The sequence below is a fragment of the Pleurodeles waltl genome, chromosome 4_2 (genome assembly GCF_031143425.1).
Source record: "Pleurodeles waltl isolate 20211129_DDA chromosome 4_2, aPleWal1.hap1.20221129, whole genome shotgun sequence".
In the NCBI taxonomy this organism is placed as follows: Eukaryota; Metazoa; Chordata; class Amphibia; order Caudata; family Salamandridae; genus Pleurodeles; species Pleurodeles waltl.
The window spans coordinates 1,037,962,598-1,037,984,691 of record NC_090443.1 but is presented as its reverse complement, the minus strand read 5'-3'; the positions used below and the strand labels follow the sequence as shown (position 1 = coordinate 1,037,984,691).

Sequence of the window (22,094 nt, the reverse complement as noted above, 5' to 3'; positions counted from 1 at the left end):
TAATTACCGCCATGGCGGAGGTCGGCGGTAGCACCGCCAACAGGCTGGCGGTGCACCGCTGGGCATTCTGACCGCGGCGGTTCAGCCGCGGCCAGAAACGGAAAGTCGGCGGTGTACCGCCGACTTTCCGCTGCCCGTCTGAATCCTCCATGGCGGCGGAGCGCGCTCCGCCGCCATGGGGATTCTGACACCCCCTACCGCCATCCTGTTCATGGCGGCTCTCCCGCCATGAACAGGATGGCGGTAGGGGGTGCCGCGGGGTCCCTGGGGGCCCCAAAAAGTATTTCAGTGTCTGCCCAGCAGACACTGAAATACGCGACGGGTGCAACTGCACCCGTCGCACCTTCCCACTCCGCTGGCTCAATTCTGAGCCGGCATCCTAGTGGGAAGGTTGATTTGCCCTGGGCTGGCGGGCGGTCTTTTGGCGGCCGCCCGCCAGCACAGGGCAAATGTCAGAATCACCGCCGCGGTCTTTCGACCGCGGTGCGGTGTTCTGACGGCGGTACCTTGGCGGACGGCCTCCGCCGTCCGCCAAGGTCAGAATGACCCCCAGAGTGTATTGCTATATCTATAAGTTACAAAAGTGCATGTGCACCATCCCAACCGATGAGGGGCGTCAGCTAATATTTTGGCCATCAGGTTTAAGGGGAGAGACAATCTTCCACTGATGCTTTGTACTCGCTGAGATGGCCCATCAGATGTTGGCTTCAGAATGGTGGGAGTTCCAATAAACTAAACAGGAGTGCAATTGATGATAAAAATGTAATATCTTTCTGATGAGAGGGAGGATTCCTCTGGTTTTGTATAACTGAGAGATGTCTTTTGACTTTGTGGTAATTGGCACCAGATCAACAAGTCCTTTGCCCATGATCACCTGCATTAAAAATGGAAAAGGAAACAGTGACTGATTGCCCTGTGGGTGGGGTACTGATGGCCCTCTGCAGCCATGTTAAAACGATTCACTTCCGTATCAGTGTTATCTTTGTTAGTCTCATGAACGTCTTTTATTTCTGTGTTTCCACTCTTCAACTGCTCGCCCTGTTCAGCGCCCCAAACACAGAGGACACTCCCTATGAAGAAAAAAGAGCCAAGGAACTTAACCTAATCTTCGGTCCCAAGGGTTCACCAAATGCCTACGATCTGCTGCTGGACATGCACTCCAACCCCTCTAACTTAGGGGCCACCATCATCCTGGATAATGCGGAGAACTACCTGGGCATGCACATGGCACACTACGTGCAGGTGAGTGTGACCACACTGGCATCTTCATATTTAAGGTACCTGATCCTTCACCCTTTTCATGTTGAGTACCAGTAAATTGGGCAATCACATTACCTGTTATTTATTATACTTAGAACTGGCAAAGACTGAGGGGGTTATTACAACTTTGGAGGAGGTGTTAATCCGTCCCAAAAGTGACGGTAAAGTGACGGATATACAACCAGCCGTATTACAAGTCCATTATATCCTATGGAACTCGTAATACGGCTGGTGGTATATCCGTCACTTTACCGTCACTTTTGGAACGGATTAACACCTCCTCCAAAGTTGTAATAACCCCCCGAGTATCTCCTTTTTAGTTACTTTAATGCTGTTTGTGCAATTTGTACTAAATTAAATCATTATGTATATGTCTTTATATGGCAATGAACTAGCAGTTCCTGCTGCTGTATCATCCATCCAACATGGCTTTGCCACAGTCTCTTATTCAGGAAGTCATGTGAATTTTGGGTGACCACCTCCCTCCAGGTCATTGCTATCACTGTCTAGAATCCTGAACTTTTCACCTACAAATCATTGACTTCAGATGTGTCAGCCTAATGAGTTTCATGGAATAAAACAAGGCTGGAATGCCCAAAATGTATTAGTTTATCATTTGAAAGCGGAGGACTGTAAACAGTGTCTGTAATGACCATAAGAGAGGTCATCATCCTATGTGAATATCAGGGCATCTCTCCAAGCTTGGACAAAGTTGCACTGATGCATACGTCTGAAGACCTTCTTAGGCTCTAGCATAAAGCTCACCTTGCCTCCCTCAACAACAAAATAGTCATTAACACATTGTCCCATGTCTTATGGTCGTACTTCGGTAGTGATGGCCAGTGTAGGTCCAGGATGATGGAATCTGTTGTAGACTTTGACCTTCATATGGTTGAAAAAGGGGGAGGAGCTTTTTGTCCTTCCACTAGCACTTTTTAACTCCCTTCTTAATTCTTTTCGTTATGAGGATAATCATATGTGTTTCAGATTGTATGAAGGCGTGGCTCATTCTAAGTTTATGTGCTTCTCAGTGTGTTTCTATTCTATTCTATTCTATTCTATTCTATCAGTTCTTGTAGAGCGTGTAGCTACCCAGAGGCCTCCAGCGTTAGAACAAAGTCCAGGTAAGGGGAGCTTACCTAAGTGCTGAAAGGAATAGAGCCAGGTTTTCACAGCTTTACGAAAGGACAGTTCATTGGGAAGCTGACGTATTTCCAATGGAAGGGGATTTTCTGAGTCTGGGGGCCTGGTAAGAAAACAACATCCCCCCCCCCAACGGGATCGTGTAACCTTGGGCACTTGCTGCAAGTGGGTGGTTGAGGATACAGCCTCTTCCTATGTCCCATACGTCTTTAATTCTTTGTGCAACAAACCTTGCCTTGTATATTATTTTAATGCCTGGAAGTGAGATCAGATGGCATAGTTCAGATGGAATAGGCAGCTCTTGCAAGAAACAGTGGGTCTTGCAATGTCTTCTGAAGCTCATGTAGGGCTCAGGCAAAAAGGAAATATTTCCAAATGGTTGCTCTCTTGAAGAGGTTCTTCTGCCCAATAGTTAAACAGAAAGTTCTAAATGAAATAATCCACCTCGACCAGCTAATCTCACGTTGCAGCTGAGGCGGTAAAAGCCTGCTTTTAGAAGGACAGGGCCAAGCCATTTCATGCACCTGATAGGTTTTCAGTCTCTTCCAGGATTCATCTGGTGGTATAAGCTGTGTCGGCCATCTTGAACTGTGGACTACAGCTCAGTGGTGGTGAATGCAGCTCACGGAGTGGTTGTAATCAGGACACAAAAAATGCTTCGACATTCATACAGCTACCTTCAAAGAACAGAAGGTAGCCCTCTCTATCACTTTCGGCATGTGTTTCCAAGATGATGGAATTAGCTATCCTTCAGCTCGTTCTCTCGCCTTCTGTCCACCAGAGAAGCAATCACTGCTCCTGAGACATCTGTTTTTCCGATCTCCGGGTTAGGGGGTATGCCTGTAGCAAGTACAAGTGCCTGCAGTCTTGTATAACTTATAAACCACTCTTACAACATGTCTGTACAAGTTAATAACTGCCCCATTTGCAAATGTGGCCACTTATTTGAACAAATGGCAACCTTCAAAGCCCTACCTCTGACAGGCATGCTGAAGTTCCTCAAACGACTACTCAAGACGATGATGTCTCACCCGCATCCTTCATCAGAGTGTCAAATATTCTGGAACCCCTTCTCCATTCCTTCTGTGGAGCCGAACTCAGACTACACCCTCCACCGCAAGGGGAGAGGGGCTGAGCGAGCCACAAGGACCAAGCAGTCGAAACTGCTAACAGCGCAATGCTGTATTCGCTCCTCTGGAAGGAAAAGACACGACACTGGAGCCAGATAACCCTAAAGGGCATATAATATAGAGAAGGATACAACAGAACGTGTATTGAGACACACAGTCACTCCAGAAAGTGATGTGTGAAACCTTGAACTCTCCCATGTTCACTGAGGCACTGACATGTCGCCTTTCCTGCTTGACACAGAGGAGTGTTGTCAGGGGTCATTTCAGGCTGGCCCTCTCCCACAACAGAAGGGCACAGTAGTTATGAAGACCAAACCCTGTATGAATGAAGAGAACTTGTCCACCCTAGATAGGTTTCCTGGAGTTAATTGTGCAAAACGTTGTGAACTGTCTCCCCCCAGCAGTGATGTTGACCCTGAGGGAGCTGTACTCCTCTTTTAACTGTGTTATTACCTTTATCAGTGCAGTCCTTGTGGTCAGAGGTGCAGAAGAAGCACCCTAGACAAGCCAGTGAAATGACAAAATGGTGCATGCACCAGTCCGACAAGTGAGAGAAAGCGACATATTACTGAACACAACCGTATTCTTAAATAATAAAACCAAAATGGATTCCCTTTTCCAATCAATATTATTTGTAATCAAAACAGGCTCAATATTCGATCCCAGTCACTCAAGAAGTAACATTTCATTCAAGCTGGATTTACGAATGCCAAGGTATCCTTTCCACAGATCAGATTCAAAACAAGCAGCCCTGCCAAGTGTCCCAGGTCCATGCATGATTTATTGCTGCAGTCCAGGTTTTTGCTTTGAATTCTGGGACTTGTAGTCATGTTTATTCCATTATAAAACAGAACTACTAGTTCCAGAATTCCTAGCAAAGTCTGCATTGGAGCAGCACCTCACGCATGGACCTAGGAAACTTGGCAGTTATGAGAGGTACATTGTTAATGGAGGACATGGATCTTGCCCCCACACCACAGTGCTACAGAGGGTAAATTTGCTACATTAACTTTTAAAAGCGATTGCACATCTCTCTTTCTTCATATATTAAAAAATTGTAGTGAGCCCATGCCTATGGACTTTGTTGTAGAGAACTATACTATATGTTGATGAACCTGTGAGAGCGTGTTTGAGCTACTCACTCCCAGATAGGTGTAGGTGAGACATTAAAACCACATCATCAGCATACAGCAGAGCAGTGGCAGCTGCCACTGAACAAGGTTGGCGGGCAGGGATTAAAAAAATATATATACATATATTTTTTTAAACCCACTTACCTGGTCAGGTCTGGAGACGAGTTTGTCTTCTCCATCCTGCTCTTCATCCAGAATCACGCAGGCTTCCAGACTCCCCTCAGCCAATCACGATGCTGTGGTCACCAGCATGACAGCAGCGCTGTGATTGGTGTGAAGGAGCTGGTTCAGCGCTCACAGAGGGAGTGGCACACAGTGCACGTTCTCCTCCCAGCTGTGAAATACAGGCAGGTGGAGAAATGCAAAGTGCGCATGTCCATTTGGTTGGCCCAATAGGGCCGGCCAAACAGACATGCGCAGTTAAGGTGCACATACCACCACTCCTCCCTCTAGCCCCCTCCAGCCCCGCCCTATCCTGACTCAGCAAAAAATAAAATGATAATAACGATCTGTTATTATCATTTATTTTTTTTCTGCTGAAAGCAGCGCGGCGATGCTCCTCCTCCTTAGTGGAGGAGCCGCCCCTTCGATCCTAAATTTGGGAGAACAGTGACCAATTTACTTAGTGAAAATGTTAAATCAGACAACTATAAGGAAAAGAACAAAGGGGCCAACATACAACTCTGTTTTGGCAATTATGAGTAGAAATTCTATCAGAATATTCGTTTCGGGTGCCCAAAAGCACTATTAACAAATTTCCTGAGTGAAGAGACAACAGTGGGCACAAAAACTCATATAGAATACCTAATTTTATAAGTTAGCGTTGGAGTGTGGGTCTATCTATGGAATGAAAAGAGCGCTAAAGGCCACAAATACCACATAAACCTTCACTTTCTAAGATCCACATACTTCTCACTCAGCATTTTCAGACACACAATATAATCTGTTGTGGAACCTGCCTAACGAAATCCACACTGTTCAAGTGGCGAAAGCTGAGCAGCTTCTGCCCAGGTAGTATAAAGTTTTAATAAACTATATGCAAAAATCTTTCCCGTAACATCCAAAAGTGCAAAAATTACAATTGCACAGACGTTTTTGGAAGATTACGGTCTACTTTTTAGGTTGAGCGCGCAAGCGCTACGGCTTGTTGTAAGCTATCTGTGGGCTTTTAAACGCACCCATTGCACTCCCATCACTATCTCTCGTTCATGGGCTTGCCTTTCAAAAATCCTTTGTTATCTTTGGTAAATGTTTTTATGTTTGTCGCTCCTTGGGGCGGTTTTGTTACCGCCTTGGTCATCGAGCCTGTTACATGGATAATTGCACGAGTGCCGATATGTTTGACTTCTAGCAAACTTTTTTTTTTCCTTTTGTGTCTGTCCTTCGCACTCATGCTCATGGTGGCAATGAGGCTTTGAATCGGCTCGCTTATGCCAACTGTTTTACTTTTGATTTTCAATTTATGTGGCAAGAAAAGTTGATTTAGGAATTTACAACGCTAATAGCTCTAACTCAAGCAAAGGCGAGACCCATTGCATTGCAAGTGCTTGTTTAAATACTGCCTTGCCAGGTGTAAGTAATTACATCTGCTGTCAAGCAGAAGTCAAAGATGGATTCTAACTCATAAGAAGAGTTCAGCGTTAACGAGGTATGTTTCCTAAAACATCATTAAAAAAATTTAATTTAGTTCAAAACAGTACCTCACATTTCGGAAATTGGACATTGTCACAGAGATTATTTGCAATAATGTCAGTGAGCTGCTGCTGTGTTACAATATTAAACAAGCATTTGCAATGTAATCAGTCTCACATTTGTGAAGGTTAGAGATATTGGTTTTGTAAATGACAAAGGCCCTCATTATATCCCTGGCGGTCAAATGTGGCGGTAGTACCGCCAACAGGCTGGCGGTACATACCGCCACATTTAAATTGGTGGGTTGGCTGCAGCCAACCTGCAAATTTACCATTCATACAGCCATGGCGGTATGAGCTGCCGGGCCTTGGAATGTGAGTCCCTAGCCAGGCGGACGACGGAGTACCGCCCCTAGCATTTTGAGCCAGCCTACCGCCATGTTTTCCGTGGTGTTAGCAACGCCATGAAAATCAATGGTGGTTAGCCCTACCGGGGACAGGGAATTCCTTCCCTGTCACCGGTAGGTGGCTCCACCACCCCATCCCTCACCTGACTCCCCCACACCCTCCATCCAAACTCAGAACCCCCACCCACCACCCATACACACACACTAACCCCCCACCCCGACATACAGATACACCCCCAACCCCCATACAGACACTAAGCCCCCCCTCCGATTCATCCACAGAGCCCCCAACCCCCATTCACGCACACAGACACCCACATGCACCTCGCATACACCCATTCACTTAGACTCATCCATAAACGCATTCATACACATACTGGCATACACACATTCTTCCAGACATACACACAGACAACACGCCCCACACTCTAACAACCCCCCCTCCCCTGTCGGATGATCACCTTACCTGGTCCGGGGAAGTCTTCCGGCAGGTAACGGGAAGGGGCGCTGCTACTGCCAGTTGAACACCGCCAGGCCGTATCACAGCTCATGATACGTCTGGCGGCGTTCAACTGGCGTGGCTATGCTGGTGGTAGCAGCAGCAGCTTACCACGTCCACCACCATGAGCACTGCCGGATTGCAGCCCTTCTTGTGGCGGAAGTACGACAGTGCTCATAATATGGCAACCGGATGGTAGCCGCAGGGATGGTATGTTGGCGGCCGTCACCGTGGCGGTAGGCGGTTTTTACCGCCAGTGTCAAAATGACCACCAAAGTCTTTCACTCATGCATTTTGTTTTGGAGTGGGATGGAGGTATGTGGTGGGGAGTGAAATTATATGGGTTGTATTGGAATTGTTAGTGGAATTGTGTGCGATGGAATTGTGTGGTTTGGAGCGCATTTGTGTAGTGGAATAATGTGGCGTGGTGTGCAGTGGAATTATGTTGATAGTAATTATGTGGTATTGAGTGTACTGTAATTATGTGGAATGGTGTTTGTGTTATGGAGTGGTTTTAATTCAGTGGTGTGCAGTTGAATTTTGTGGCATGATTTTGGAATTCTGTAGTGTGGATTGGATGTATGTGGTGTATTCTGTAACTGGGTTTTTCATTTGAATTATGTGTTTGTTGTCAAATTAAGTGGTGTGAAATGGAAATGGATAGAGTTGAATTATGTGGGGTGGAAGTGCATGGCATTGAGAGAAATTATGCTAATTGGAATTATGTGGCATATTGTGGAGTGTATGTTTGTGGATTGTGTTATCAAGTTTAAAGATTTCATTCAGATCCAAGCAAGGAGGAGCTGCAAACAAAACATACATGTTCAACATGAGCAGAGAAAAAAGAAAACAGTTCCAAAACCAAGCACTTTAGCACACCGGTAGAAACTTACCAGTAGATAGGCACTGATCCCAGACAACAAAAACAAGCATTGGCAAAGCTAATAGGCAGCAGTCTCTCCTGATTTATCGTTTGTGGGTTATTTTTCAGATCGTGGCCAGATAATTATCCTGCCTTTTAATGCACCAGAATGCTTAATTTCAAGAGCACCAATTGTCAGTACGACTGATATTGCCCTGTCATAACCTGTATGGTAGAGTTGGAAGTGACTTTTCCTAAAATGAAAGCAAAAGAAACAAGTGAACCTGCTTGCACTCACTGTGTTTGCCGACAACCACAAGCAACCTGCGTGATCTAAGGGCGTATTAAACCATGGGGGCACCGTGGAGAAACAGGACACATAAGATCAGAGTAAGTTTGTGGAACAAAAGATAACTTTAGCAGGAAGGTGCATTTGCAGAACTACTGGTGCTGATAACATCCTAGATCAGTACCCCAGTCTGGCAAACAACTTATGAAACTCTTTATGAAAAGGGTAGCATCTACAGAAACAATACAGACAACCATCAAAGCCTACCTTTACTCTCAATCAAAAAAATGGGGCAGTACAACATTTAGCACCATGCACGAATCTTCATTCCTTCTGCCACGTGAGCAAAAACTTTTCTCACTCAAAAAATTAAACAAGAAAATGCAAATTATGTGGCATAATTTGGCACATTTTCTGATAGCATGACTTCATCTTTTTGTTGTTGTTTTTTCTCGTGTCAACACTGTCTGGACAAAGGTTTCATCTCATTTGTACCAGTGAAACAACCAAACACAGCAATGAGCAACTGACGAGATCAGTCAAACTTTGTGAATTACCTTCCACTGCACAGCAACAGGTGCTGCTGAATTTTTAGTAACTTTTCATTTGTTTGAGTTTGAAGCAAGAGTTTTTGTTAAAATCTGCAGATTATGCAATGTGTGATGGATTATGTGGCAAATCCATAATTATCCGGAAATGCTACGGCACAATACAGTCGATTTAGCTGGATATATTTTAAAAAAATGTATTGCTGATAAAACGTTCTGTAATGGTGAACAGCACAGTTACACCATAATTTATGTGGGCCATGGGAATGAGACCGGGTGTGGTGAGGAGTACGCAAAGCCTGCATGGCTGTGTCTCTCTAAAAACATAACACATAAGAAAGTGAAAGGGTGATGTTTATTGTGATTCACACCGTGCGCGAGTCTTTTCCAGTCACTGAAATAGCAGTGAAAACGTGCAGGGGGGAGAGGTGTAACATGAGACAGAAAAACAGCACCACAAAAGCCGGACACATCATTCAGTGTAAGAGTAGCCCATCTGCCTCAATCCAGCCCATCCATCTCACTGGTGCATTCCTCTATAAAGTTATCTTTATTAGTGTTCTTTGTGAAAGCTGTATTTTCGGCTGTGACGTTTTTAAACAATGTTTCTGTTAACAGCTCAAAAGAAAGAGATGGACAAGTATAATGAACTGAGTAGCTACCGAGTCAACTGCCCTGAAAGCTCTGTGGTCCTTGCAATGGACTGGCAAGTACTCACTCACCAAATGCCAATACCACACGTCATCAGCAACAGAGCTCCAGTGCGGGCTTTCTATTTATCAGCGTGGTGCAGCCTGGGAGCGGTAGTTCAAGATCACCAGAGTTAGAACAAGTAACATGGCGGGAGGGGTGAGGACTGTGAGTGTGTGTGTCGGTGGTGTAGTAGGCTGCGCTGAGAGCTTGGAAGTTCTTGGGTATTAAATAAACAAGAACCTGATGCTGCCTCTGTTCATCACGCCTCTGTACGTGAGGAAAAGCCTCTCCCTGAAATACTATTTCTCGCTTGGCGTAGAGCTGAAGTGGACGCCAACAAACACTGATGAGCACTTCGGTGCATACTTCCCTCCATAACATGAGTGGAAGTGAGGATTTTAATTGTGGTTTTGTTTTGTGAACCACTAGGGTCTGTTGCCAACGGGGCCTGCTATGGTGGGGAGAGCATTAAAACTTGAGATGGAGCGCGAGCAGGGAAGAAACAGTACCTCAATTCATGTTGGGAGACCGTGAATGGTTGTAATTCACGGTGTGTGAATTTGAGCTTTGTGGCTGCCTTGCACAGCATGCACTCTCTGTTAGGGGGTTACCGTTCATCTGGTACGCAGTGTGACGATGCGTGTTCAGGCTTACTATGCCTTTAAGCTGCCACAACAGAAAAGAAAGAAAAAACATAGTCTGGGACACAAAGCAATAAGCACCAAAGCGGAACAATAGCAGTAGTTAGGCACTGCTCTGTGGGAGGTAACCATTGAGCACAAGGTGGGACAAACAGGAATGATTACCCACCAGCAAGCATGTATTTTTAAAGGAAAAGCAAAGGGACAAATATAAAAGCAGTGGATGGGCTGCAAGCCCATTGAGTGATTACAGCATGTCTCGAAGAGACAGCGCATGCGCTGCCTAGGTTTGACCTAAAAATTATCTCACCATCCCTGAATATTAGATGTAAACACACTTAAAATGTGGATGTGTGTGATTGTTCACTGTCAGTGACCTGGCCAAAGAGGCCATGGAAGGGCTGAAATTGGATCATAAATTCAAAGCTGTTCTGAACAGGGCCTCTGTTAGACCTGACTGCCTTAGGGTGGTCATCCCCCAACTTTTTGCCTGCCTCTCTCTACTTTTCTGGCACTGTTTTTGTTGGCTTTAGGTCTCAGCGCACTTTACCACTGCTAACCAGTGCTAAAGCGCATATGTCCCCTTCCTTAAACATGGTAACATTAGTTCATCCCCAATTGGCATATTTGATTTACTTATAAGTCCGTAGTAGAGTGCACTACATGTGCCCAGAGCCTGTACATTAAATGCTACTAGTGGGCCTGCAGCACTGATTGTGCCACCCACATAAGTTGCCCCTTAACCATGTGTCAGGCCTGCCATTACAAGACCTGTGTGTGCAGTTTTACTGCCATTTCGACTGGCATTTAAAAGTACTTGACAAGCCTTAAACTCCCCTTTTTCTACATATATGTCACCCCTAAGGTAGGTCCTAGGTAACCCATAGGGTAGAGTGCTATGCAGGTAAAAAGCAGGACATGTACATAAGTGTTTTATATGTCCTGGTAGTGGAAAACTCCTAAATGCATTTTCCACTACTGTGAGGCCTGCTCCTTTCATAGACTAGCATTGGAGACTGCCCTCATATAATTTTTGAGCGGTAGATTCTGATCTGAAAGGGGTAAACAGGTCATGTTTAGTATGGCCAGAACGGTAATAGAAAATCCTGCTTATTGGTGAGGTTGAATTTTATATTACTATTTTAAAAATGCCAGTTTTAGAAAGTGAGCATTTTTCTGCACTTCAAACCAACTGTGCCTTACAGCCTGTCTCCAATCCACTTCTGGTCTGGGCTGGTTGACAGTTCCCTTGTACATTTCACCCAGACAAACACAGGACACTAAGTCACACCTGCATTCATCTACATATTGAATGGGCCTTCCTGGGATGGAAGGGTGGTGGGCCTGACACTTATGTTTCAAAGGCCAGTGGCCTGCCCTCACACAATGGACTGCTAAACCCCCTACTGAGACCCTGGCAGACAAGGGGAACTTGTGCATTTCAAAACCACTCTTTGAGGTCTCCCACACTTCAAAGGCATTTTGGTTTATGTAAACTGGGTCTCTGATCCCACCAAACAAAACACTTCTGGACCTACACCTGCACCCTGTCAGAGGAGCTGTCTGGCTGCCCAAAGGGCTCATCTGGGCTGCTTTGCTAAGAGGGATTGCTGCCCTGCTTTTCCCATGCTGCCCTGCTGGCCTCTGACTTTGCTGAGAAGGACTCGGCCTTCCACAAAGGTGCTCTCCTAGGGCTTGGATTGCGTTGCCTCCTGTTTTATGAAGTCTCAGGGTCAAAAAGACTTAGGGGGTCATTCTGACCCCGGCCGGCGGCGGAAGCCGCCGGCCTGGCTGGAACCGCCAGAATACCGCTGCGCGGTCAAAAGACCGCCGCGGGTATTCTGGGTTTCCCGCTGGGCTGGCAGGCGCCCGCCAGAAGGCCGCCCGCCAGCCCAGCGGGAAACACCCTTCCATGAGGATGCCGGCTCCGAATGGAGCCGGCGGAGTGGAAGGGGTGCGACGGGTGCAGTTGCACCCGTCGCGATTTTCAGTGTCTGCATGGCAGACACTGAAAATCTTGGTGGGGCCCTGTTACGGGGGCCCCTGCAGTGCCCATGCCATTGGCATGGGCACTGCAGGGGCCCCCAGGGGCCCCACGACACCCCATACCGCAATCCTGGGCCTGGCGGCCAAAACCGCCAGGAACAGGATGGCGGTATGGGGGTCGGAATCCCCATGGCGGCGCAGCAAGCTGCGCCGCCATGGAGGATTCCCCAGGGCAGCGGAAAACCAGCGGTACACCGCCGGTTTTCCGTTTCTGACCGTGGCTGTACCGCCGCGGTCAGAATGCCCAAGGGAGCACCGCCAGCCTGTTGGCGGTGCTCCCGCGGCCACTGGCCCTGGCGGATTTTACCGCCAGGGTCACAATGACCCCCTTAATCTCTTCAGAAAACTCCTTGTGCGTCCCAATTGGAAATTCAATGCAGCGCCTGCCTTGCGATGGAAAATTCGACGCCTCGCCTACCGGTTTGACGCAGCACCCGTGCCTTCTTCCAGCTCGTCAAGGATTTTCCCTGCATTGTCCCGGGGTGTCAAAATATCTGCGCACCGCAGTGAGGAACCAAGACTGTGCGCCGAAAAATGATGCAAACCCCTTGCAGTGTGGAAAGAAACAACACATCGTCTGTGCCGTGTCGGAAAATTCGATTTCACGCATCTCCTTCTCTGCTGTCTCCGTGCGTCATTATTTTTTATGCATGCCAGATACTGTGTGTAACAAAGAGACAACTGCTTATTTCTAAGGATTGAGACTCTTTTAAACCTTTTAAAGGTGATATTTCAACTTGTGCTTATTGAATCTTTGTCGTTTTTGACCTTATTTTATTAAGATAAATATTATCTATTTTTCTAAACTTGTGTGGTGTATTTTTGTGGTGTTTTCACTGTGTTACTGTATGATTTATTGCACAAATACTTTACATATTGCCTTCTAAGTTAAGCCTGACTGTTCAGTGCCAAGCTACCAGAGGATGGGCACAGGATAATATGGATTGTGAGTGACTTACCCTGACTATGATTGTGGTCCCTACTTGGACAAAGGTTATACCTCTGCCTAGAGACCCCATTTCTAACAGCCCACCAGAATACGTTTGGCCCAGGGTCTCCAATATCCTTAAAGTGTCCCTGGTGGCAAGAAATAAGAACTTTGCTCCACTTTTGTGTGTAAAAGACTTTTTACACAAAGGTGTATTCCCTGACTTTTTCTTGTAGTATTCCTCCTCTGATTTTCCAAGGACAATGCAACCTAGAAATCCAGAGCTGGTGAGTGACATAGGTCCATCTGGTAGCTCAGCAATCACATGTCAAGAACATCTGTGATAGGCGCACAGTGATGAGAGGACTCAGTCACTTTTCATGATCACCCAAACTAGACTGACAGGACACAAGCTAAGAGGATCTCAGAAAGGCTGATAGGGTAGGTTCAGGGTCAGTCACATGACAGAAGGGTCTCCGAAAGATGGGCTGGTCTGATCCAGATCTGGTTACAGATAACAGAGTCCATGAAAGATTAGAAGGTCTGTAGCAGTCAGTCACACATCAGGTGTACGACTGTGATGTTGGTTGAGGTGGGGGCGGAGTCAGTCACATTCAAAGCTCCATCACCTGTGACTCGCTGTACCCCAGCATTACCACCTTAAATTTTGAAGGTTAAGTGCAATTAATTTAACAATATAAAATGCCTATTATTTAATGTTTGAAACCTTTACAGTTGCCTAAAATGTGCATTTACTTCTACTCTAAGCCTTTATTAAGTGATTGGACCTGTGACTGTAGTGGGAATTTGTTCATTTTTCAAGCCCTGCATCAGCAAGAGAGAGCAGTGAGAAATAAGGATGCTCTCCACGAACCGGAAAGTCCAAGTCCCTCTGGAAATGAAACACTTATAGTGCCTAAAAGCAAGTACCAATGGATTTGGAAGTTAAGATGTATGTTAATTAATAGAGAAACGAAAACTGAGAACCCACACTGAGGGAAACCAAATCATGGAAAATCAATTTTATGGAAATACAATTTTAAGAAAAGGCAGTTTTACGAAAAGGCAATTTTAAGGAAATACAAATAAATCGAAAACTAAAGGAAGCATTTGAAAGGAAAGATAATTTTAATGATAATCTGTGATTACATTAAACATAGGTGGAGCTTAGGGCTTGTGTGGCTTTTTTGGGTTTCAGGATGGGTGCTGTTTTGGAGTGAAGAGGGGTAGTTTTTAGGGGTCAGGCATGAGTAGAGGTCAGACATTCAAAGGGGTTTTATGGTTGAGGGACAGTGGGTGTTTGGAGGCGGTGAGGGTTTTTAGGGATCAGGAATAAGCATGGTGTAGGGGAGGAGAGGGTGACTTTTAGGGTTCACAGATGAGTGGGATTTAGGGGTAGTGAGGTGTTATGGGATGGGTGGAGTGTAGAGATTGTGAGGGGGTTTTATGGTTCAAGGTTGGGTGTTTAGGGATTTTTAATTTGGTATGATAAGTAGAGTTCAGGGTTGGTGAGGGTTTTTTAGGGTTTAGGAGTCGGTGGAGTTTAGGGGTGGTAAGGGGCTTTTCGGGTCAGGGTTGGGTGGAGCTTATGGGCAGAAAGAGTTTTAGGGTTCAGAAATGGGTGGAGTTTAGGGCAGTGAGAGGTTTTAAGGGTTCAGGGATGGGTGGAGTTTAGGGCAGTGAGAGGTTTTAAGGGTTCAGGGACGGGTGGGGTTTAGGATGGTGATGGGCTTTAGGTGAAGCGGTGAGGTATGACTGGTGTTTAGTAGTGGTGAAGGACTTTCTTAGGATTCAGGGATAGTGGAGTTTAGGGGTAGTGAGGGGTTTTAAGTGTTGAGGGCTGGGTGGGACTTAGGTGAAGAAAGGGGTTTTAAGGTTGAGGAATGGGTGTAGTTTGGGATTAGAAAGGGCATTTAGGGTTCAGGGATGGATGTAGTGTAGGTGTGGTGAGGTATATTTTGGTGGCAGGGATGAATCATGTCCTGGGTTTAAGATGGGAGTCATGGGTGGATGGAGTTTAGGGTTGATGAGTAGTCAGCAAATTAAAAGCATCCCAAGTAATTGTTGGGCAATGTAAAAGGTAAATATACGAAATGTTATCCCATGAAGTAAAGCACTGAAATAAATACCACCAACAAAAGTGTTTCTGCTAACCACCAGCCTGACAGTTTAATGGCAGTAAATGAATCCATACTAGCCAATAATTGGTACAGGTTTGTTGGGGCATGTCTGAGTTTTCAGCTAGTTTCAGCTAGTTTCCATAGCAACTTAACCCAGTTCCAAATTAAGTCGATGGGTTCTGCAAAAACCTACAAAGTCTGCAGCAGACAGACAGTCATACTTATTAAAGTGGTCTAAAAGGCCACTGGGGTGCTGTAGGCAGGCATTAGGGTGGAGGCGGTGGGAGAGGATGGAGGAGCAGTTGAAGAAAAAATTGGAAATGTAGGTACTGGTTTAGAAAAACTTCCTAACTCTCCCTACCAGGCTGGCCTCAAACACATTTCATTGGGGGCAGACCTCTGACTTACAGCCGGCAGATCAGGTGCCTTGAGCAATTGTGATACAGGATAGTATCCAGTGTGGCTTAATTTCAGGGGCCAGTATTTCTTTCCCTGCCAGTCACGGTCTTGATATTCTGGGGCCAGTGGGATCTGGCATAGTCAGAAAGTCCCACGAATCTATTGAACACCCTCAGGGAGTGCTGGGAACACTAATTTAGGGTAATGAGTCACCAAACCTGTAATCGCGAATAACCTGAGAATCACATGTTGTAATAAAATGGTGCAAGCGGTCCACTTCTAGGTCTGATGCGCCACTAAGGATAGAAAATAGGAAATGTTGGCACCACAGAAGTCAGTGACTGCTCCAAGCCATTGTTTCCCCTCTGTATCCTGGTTGGAAGGACCTGCTTCTGTCTGGTGATGCTGAAGAGTGGAAACCTTCTCAACTGTTTATCCTGCAGCATCAAGGAGTGCAAGATGCTACCGCAGCTGTTTGCGCCTCACCCATATCCTCAACCACATTCCCGGGCCATCAAAGAGTTGCCACTGTCACCTCTTTTCATAGGCTTCTTTCATAGGATCCCATGTACATGTTTGGGGGCTAAACACATTCTGGGCCTGATTTAGATCCTGGCAGAGAGGAATACTACATCACAAGCTTGATGGATATCGCTTTTGCCATATTACAATCCATTATGTCTTATGGAGATCGTAATACTGTGGAAGGGATATTGTCACTTTTGCGACGGAGTATTCCATCCACCAAGATCTAAATCACGCCCTCTGTTAGGAGTTATCCAGTCTGTGATGAAGGAACCTTGCATCATATCAAATCTGTGCTTCTCACATATCCAATCAGTAGGTACCACATTGATATACATGGGGAGACATGTACTCAATATGTGGCATGTACAGCGTAAGTAGATCTTCTTAAGTTCATACCAGTGTCTGATAACACCCTGATGAAACTCTGTACAGTGTGACCTCATCTAAAATGTTTCTGTAACTTTCTTCTAATCATCACAGAATCACTTTCCTTTTCTGAAGACTTACATCTACCTAAACATGGCACCCAAGGACACTTCCGGTAGAATCACAACCATTGTCCGTTGTGGGATAAGTAAGTTATTAATGTACCTGACATCATTGTTCAATGTTTTTACATAAATGGAAATCCACCAGTTGTGACAGTGCAAGCATATAATGTTAATCATAACTTCAATTTATAATTTACGCATCACCTTCAAATTACTATGTCACGTATCTCCGACCACAGTCTGGCTCCTCACTCCCCTACATTAACCATAACTCATGCCTTTTCCATGCACTGTTTATACTCTTGCATACTACATCACTTATGGTATGTGAAATCACAGCATTCATAACAACACTTATAATTTCTCAAATTTCATTATTTCTCCCAACACAGTCCATGGTAGAGTGGTGAGTTATAGTTAGTGTTGTCTGGTTAGCAACCTGAAAAAAGTGTGCAACGAAGTCTGCTACTTATAATAATTTGAAGGCGGTGGATAAATTGTAAATGAAAATGATAACTATACTTTTAGCTTAAACTTGATTTGTATGGGGTAAAATAAGTAATCCTAACTATAACTAAGCTTTAACTTTTGTTTGTATTGAATTTCAATGTTTTTTAAATTTTCTTTATTAAAAATGTGTTTCAAATTGTGGAGTCCAGTGTCACAAGTTGAGAGTTATTACATGGAGGCTCATACAGTACAATGGAGGAGAGGAGAGTGTTGTAAAGTCTATTGACTGGAGCATTGTAGATTGGAATCAAGTGGAGTAGAGAAGGGTGTAGTAGTATAATGTACAGTGTAGTAAATTGTTCTATAGAGTAGTGTCACAGTGTCTCTTTAGTGTTGTAGTCTGGAGCAGCAAGTTGTACTGCAGGATGGTGTATCACACAGTAGGGTAGAGTGTCGTATACTGCCATAGAGTAGAGGAGAGTGTTTTAGAGTGGAGTAGGGTGACATAGAGTGTCATAGAGTGGAGTATTGTCAAGTTGAGTGTTGTGGAGTACAGTGGAGGAGAGTGCCATAGAGTGGAGTGGCATGTCATATAGTGGAGTGGCATATCTTAGAGAGAAGTTGAATGTCATGTTGTTAAGTGTCATGCAGTGTACTACAGTGGAGTAGAATGGACGGTCATAGAGTTGAGCAAAGTGTCATAGAGTGGCATGGAGTGCAGTACAGTGCCATAGAGTGGAGTTGCATACAGTGAAGTAGAGTGTTGGACAGTGGAGCAGAGCATAGTACAGTGGCATAGAGAGAGATAAAGTGTCATAGAGTGAAGTATAGTAGAGCAGAGTACACTGGAGTGGCATAGTGCAGGTAAAGTGTCAGAGTGGAGTGGCATGTCATAGATTATAGTGGCATGGAGTGCAGTAGAGAAGAGTGGCGTAGTATACAGTCTAGTAAAATTGGAGTACCCTGTTGTACAGTACAGTTAATGGGGTATTGTACAGTTTTGGAAAGTGATATAGACTACAGTAGAGTACAGTGGCATACAGTCTAATTGATTTTTGTAGAGTGCAGTGGTGTACTGTACTGTACAGTGTTGTAGAGTGTGGTTGAGTAAATTGGCATACAGTGTTATAGAATACAATATCATTAAATGGCGTACAGTGGAGTCTCGTACAGTGAAGTAGTGGAGTACAGTAGAGTACTGTGTCAGAGTAAAGTGGCATTAAGTGGGGTGAAGTGGCATACAAAGAGTTGCATACAGTATCATATAGTAGACTAGAATATTGTAGAGCACAGTGGAATAGAGTGTTATACAATGGCATACAGTACAGTATAGTAGAGTGAAGAAGAATAGACAGGAGTAAAGTGCTGGTCAGTAGCATACAGTTTAGTAGAGTGTTGTAAAGTGGAGCTGTATAGAGTAAAGTAGTGTGTGAAAGTGGACTGTGTAGAGTGGGTTTGTTGTACACTAGCATAGAATGAGGCAAAATCTTGTACAGTGGAGTAGAGTCAAATGTAGTGGTGTAACTGTCGCTACACCGCCGTCAGCTGCCCACACATCACATAGCTCATGCAGCCACCAGCTCCAGATCTTCTACTAGCTTTCTAGGGGTGTGTTGCCTCTTGCCTCTATGGTTTTTGTCTATGAAAGTGTCCCATAGCATTAGGAGAGTGAGAGGCAAGACGTGACGTGGAAGCGGAAGGGGAGGAGCCAGGAGCGAAGCCTGCGAACTGCGGCAACCTTTAGCAGCTTCCAATGACTTCCAGGGACTTTCAGTGGTTCAGCAGCAGCGGTGTCCCACGGCATCCGTGCCCCCCTGCAGCGGTTTCCAGAAGTGAAGCCGCTTCCGGCGGGAGCACGGTGCAGTGTGGCTCAGTGACACAGCGTGGCCAGCAGCCCAGCGGCGAAGCCCCGAAGCGGAGTGGAGCAGAGGTGCTGGCCCTCCCCCATCCTCCCGTTTTGCCAAGTAAGCCTGCCGCAAGCAGAACGGTGTGGAGCGGTGGTGCCGTAGAGGTTGGGAAGTCGGGAAAGGTGCAAGGTGGTGTGTGGAGGCATGTGGTGGTGGTGTAGTGACCTTCCCACCACGGTTTAGTTGAGTAAGCCTGCTACAAGTTGCCGTTCATATCTTCCTGCTCCCTGTTTTCTATTGTCACCACGTTTGGCCTGTATGAAGGCCATTTGGACAGGACCGTGTCTGGTGCCTTCCGCTCTACGCTTACCATTAATTCATCTTGGAGACTCAGCAGACACAGTCACGTATGCTAAGCAGCCCAGGTTCTGGTGCCAGTGTTGGCTCACTGCTGTTGAGATACAACAGTGTAGAGAAGTTGACTTCACAGCCTGGATTTTGGTACCAGGAGGCATTGGTGGTATTGGAACCAGGACGGGACCAGGAGACCCGGGAGGCTTAGGACAGGGAGGTAAGGTTTAGAGCCGTGGGTTTCCTTTGGTGGGGCAGAAGCAGCTAGTGTGGCCTGATCCCCAATGAGGCCCGCCCTCACTGGTCTTTACCGCGAGGTCGCTTCAAAGATAGGCATTTGGGGTTACCTCTTTCCCCTAATATTATATATATAGTCTGCCAGTTTCCTACAGCTCCCCTTTTATTTTGGGCTTGGACTCCAAAGATCTATTGGCTCCAGAATGACAGCTAAGCGTCTTTGTATGGGTAGAGTTCTTCTTACTAGAGCATATAAAAAGACCAAGTCCAACCCACTTAGAAATAGGGGTATAGCCCAGCTGCAGGTAATATGCACTAATTCTATTATTTTCTTTATTCAGGAAGAGTCGCCTGATAGGCTAGTAGTCAAGGAGGATGGACTGTTGGCAGACACTGTTGTTAGGGACTCTGATTTTATCAAAAAGCATGTCTTTCCAATCTTACCAGCTGGAAAGCTTCTAACTTCAGTGGCAGAAAAAATGAGAAATATATATTTTGCTTGTACTGTCCCAGGTGATCCTGATGCAGGAGACTTTATTCTTCCAGGCATAGATGTTAATGTAGCTCTAGGTGCCAGAAGTTCCCCTTCCTGCGGTGGAACTAATTCTCCAGTTGGCACAAAACAATCCTCTGGATTGAGACTTTTTAGCAGTACACCATCTGATTGAGTGTCTTCAGCACTACAGTCAACTCTAACCCCAGATCTTGCATTCCCTGGGAACTTTCCCAGCGAGCCTCTGTCTAGAAAGAATTTTATCTTCTATCTTGGCTTTACTAGAAAAATCGGTGAATAACTCTGACCACACACACAATATATTATTGGTAATATTGAAAGTACTGGCAGGTCAAAAGGAAGTGGGGTTAGGTCCAGATGAGAATTTTTTGTCGGTCACCAATGAGGCTTGTAAAAAACTGGGATGTCCAGTTACCAGCCCCTCTTCAGTGGACCAGGACATCCGGCCTGCAGTATACCCTCATAAGCATTTTTTTATTTTCTGATCAGGGAACCCAGGGAGGTAAGCCTCAAGGGCCCTGTAAGTCCACTTATGCTAAGAAGGTTTCTCTTGAAGATAGTGCTGTCTATTCACTAAAGAATCTTTTCTCAACCCCCCCCCCCCCTCTTTGTACAGCGATCAACAGGTAGAGTACACACTGATACTGAGGCATTGGCAAATAATGGAAATTTTGAACGGAATGAAAATAAAAGGACAAAAATTGTGAAAAAACTGTCTGGAAAAAGGGCAAGCGTCGAATTTTGAAAAATAGACTAAAGAAAGTTAGATTCTTGGAACTGGGAACCTCAAGAGCTTCTCCTTCAATGGATGACCTTGAGCAGACCACTTTGTTAGGACCCTCCCAGGAAAAACCTTCTGTTGTAGGGAGGGCTTTCTCTTCCCTAAATCCATGTGCTGATTCCTTCTATTTGGTCTCTAACACTGTGAAGCCAAATGTTGACTCATCTAACTATTTGTCTGGTCATCAGGGTGGTGGGGACATTGTACCCACAGAAGTTGGCTATACTTGAGCCATTGGAAATACTGCATGTTTTGAGTTTATAGTATTATTTAACTCAGATCTAATTTTGAACCGTACACTTTTAATATCTTGCTTTTCACATATTGATGAGCTAAAACTGATTGAATGTAAAGATATTTCTTGTGTGTATTTGACGCATGCTCCAGGAGTAGCAAAGACAAGAGTCTGGTTTCATTCTAAAATTATTTCAAAATTGATTCTAGACAATTGCGAACAGCTGCAATGCAGAGGTATAGATGTGATCCCTATATGGAAAGAAGAGCATCCACTCAAAAAATATCTTGCTTCCCCAGTTCCACAACAGTATGGAGGTGGGCTAAGTCCTTTGCAAGATCCAATAAGATCTTCTCTGGAAAATCTTAATGTCTCCATTTTTAATGGAGAAAGAGTTGTAAAATATGTGGGCGATTCCCCCTCCCCTGGATAGACAATGATGAGGAAAAATTGAGCTGGCTGCCTGGAGCTCTAAATAGTACCCGGGTGATGGGCATGCACCATAAACGGGTCATTAACAATAACTTCTGTGTGTCTTTATCAAGCGGGACACAAGGAGAATCCGAGGTAGGGCTCATTACAAACTGGGAAAATGAAATAATACACACATGGAAATTAAAGAAAGAGGTATCAAGATGGTACTGGTCACTAGTTCAAGCAGAAGATGCCTCTCTCTCACTACCGGAAGATGTTTGGAAAGTGGCCCCGCCGGCCCTCAACTTTTCGTATCTTTGGCAAGTATCAACTCGCGCACTTTGGTCTGTTGTGAAATCTGCACCCCTAAGAAGGAAACATTTTTTTACCATATACAGGGCCTACTGGACTCCTAGAAAACTAGCTAAAATTGGAGCCCTAAGGAGGAGTTCCTCCTCGAAGTGCACCCTGGATGATGCGGATGATGTGCACCTCTGGTGGCAGTGTCCAGAAATTC

At 45.3% G+C, this 22,094-nt stretch overlaps 1 protein-coding gene across 4 annotated transcripts in view; it reads left to right on the top strand.

The window, feature by feature from the left end:
* LOC138293669 (N-acyl-aromatic-L-amino acid amidohydrolase (carboxylate-forming)-like) overlaps positions 1 to 22,094 on the top strand; it is a 215,106-nt gene that overhangs the window by 77,693 nt on the left and 115,319 nt on the right. For all 4 annotated transcript variants that reach the window (XM_069232973.1, XM_069232970.1, XM_069232972.1 and 1 more), the window contains exons 3-4: positions 1,047 to 1,242; positions 16,738 to 16,831. In XM_069232973.1, coding sequence (XP_069089074.1) covers positions 1,047 to 1,242; positions 16,738 to 16,831 — 290 coding nt within the window. The remainder of the gene's footprint in view (positions 1 to 1,046; positions 1,243 to 16,737; positions 16,832 to 22,094) is intronic.